This window comes from Atta cephalotes, assembly GCF_000143395.1.
Source record: "Atta cephalotes unplaced genomic scaffold scaffold00063, whole genome shotgun sequence".
NCBI lineage: Eukaryota > Metazoa > Arthropoda > Insecta > Hymenoptera > Formicidae > Atta > Atta cephalotes.
This window is the reverse complement of record NW_012130127.1, coordinates 918,245-920,072: the sequence shown is the minus strand read 5'-3', so window position 1 is coordinate 920,072 and position 1,828 is coordinate 918,245. Positions and strand designations below refer to the sequence as shown.

The 1,828-nt window shown below is 26.3% G+C and overlaps 1 protein-coding gene across 1 annotated transcript in view; it reads left to right on the top strand.

Moving 5' to 3' along the window:
- The first annotated feature begins 506 nt into the window (after positions 1–506).
- LOC105623757 (BTB/POZ domain-containing protein 10-like) overlaps positions 507–1,828 on the top strand; it is a 12,300-nt gene continuing 10,978 nt past the window's right edge. The window contains exon 1 of the mRNA XM_012205137.1: positions 507–616. Within this exon, the coding sequence (XP_012060527.1) occupies positions 507–616 (110 nt within the window). The remainder of the gene's footprint in view (positions 617–1,828) is intronic.

Genomic DNA, 1,828 nt, shown 5'->3' with positions numbered 1-1,828 from the left:
CTTCTTTGATCTCTCAAAGTATTATCGTTATCTATATTGTATTATCCTTGATGTATGTGATAAAAGATTTCGAATTTTTAAAACACAGTCTAAGAAGGTCAAAACATTTTGAAAATTTAAAAGTCTCGATAGAAGACATCGCTTTTCGTTTCATCTTTTCATCGCATTTCGTAACATCTTCGTATTTGATAAATAAACAAAAAATCTAGAAACTTATTATATGTTGATGAATAGAATATAAGAATGACAAAAATCGTTGTTTGACATTATAAAAAAACAAGATAACATAAAGAAGAGAAACTTGTGCAGTCTATAATGATTTTTTAAAATTAAGATATTTATCAAAAGTTTAAGACATTTTTTTCATAAAAGAATAAATCTAGCATACTAATATATCTTCTAAATGTTTGGTCAACGTTTCGCGGAGAAGAGGAAAGATGGCAAGATCGTGGATTTCTTCCTATTTATAATGTATATGTTTTTCTATTTTTGTCAGGTGGTATAACATGTTAAATCCGTCGGAACGCATCAGTTATATGCAAGACAGCAGCAGTGATACAGAGACTGATTACAAAGAGACTGATGGAAGGCATCGCTTGTACAAAAATAGGCTAAGGTAATTCGTGAATAGTCTTACTTCAATTTTAATTATTCAGTTTTAGATTCTGCAATATTATAGAGAGAATGCTCATGGAATGATTTATATAAATTCAGTAACGAATTTATTACCATTTCTGTTATATGTTACAAAACAAAGACATGTCATTATTAACACTTAAAAAGTTGAGAAGTCAAGTTAGAGTCTATTGTTTCATTTAAGTTTATAGGAACAAAAAGAGACTAGTTCTGATTTTAGTTCTTACAATATCTTAGATTTTTCAGCATGCACTTAGATTTGCTCTTATAAATTCATTATTTGCATGCAAATTATTCTTTATATATAATAAACTTATATGCATTTTGTCAATTGGCAAAAAATTCTTTAAATGTTCATAAAGCTTACATAAATAAAGAAAATGCATACACTGAAATATACACATTGAAATTTTGTCTTTAATATTTATATTTTGACTTGTATACAAATATATACATACATATACATATTGTCATATATATTATAAATATAATTATATTTGAGCATATATATCTGTGTGTCCATAAAGATTAGGATTAAAGCTTATTAGGGTTAAATAATTATTTAATATAAGGAAATCAGTTATATATTATATATGTCAAACTCATAATGTTGAGTGCTCTTTGAAAGATTTTAGCTATAGGTCAATGTTTATTAAAATGTTATTAACAATTAATTATTACAAATTAATTATTCTCTCTGATATTTTAAGCAGTAATATAATATTATTTGGTATATTTTGAGTTGAATCTCGCTTTGTGTGGAAAGTTATATAAGTCCACATGGAATCTTACTTTACGTTATAAAATGCAGATGTGTATACAGTGAGTTCTATCTCTTCTGTGAAGAGCTCCACTACAAAAAAATTAAATATATAGGTTTGGATTTAAATTTGCTTTGCATGGATGTAAACTGACATGAAACAAAGTTCCATATGAACATTTACAGTTTTTCATGCGAAGCAAGGTTCAATCCAAACTTATGTCTAGTTTTTTTTGTAATGAAATCCTTCTCTCCCTATAGGTGAGAATTCATTGTTCCCCTTTTCTCATTTTAATTTTCCTTTTTACCAAAAGCTCCATATAAAATTTGTTTAATATTGTCATTTTTCCTTCATTGTTTCCTTTTTTCCAGATTCTCAAAATCGATTTGTAAATTATAATCTAAATTCCTAAAAATAGCATTTATTAAAAA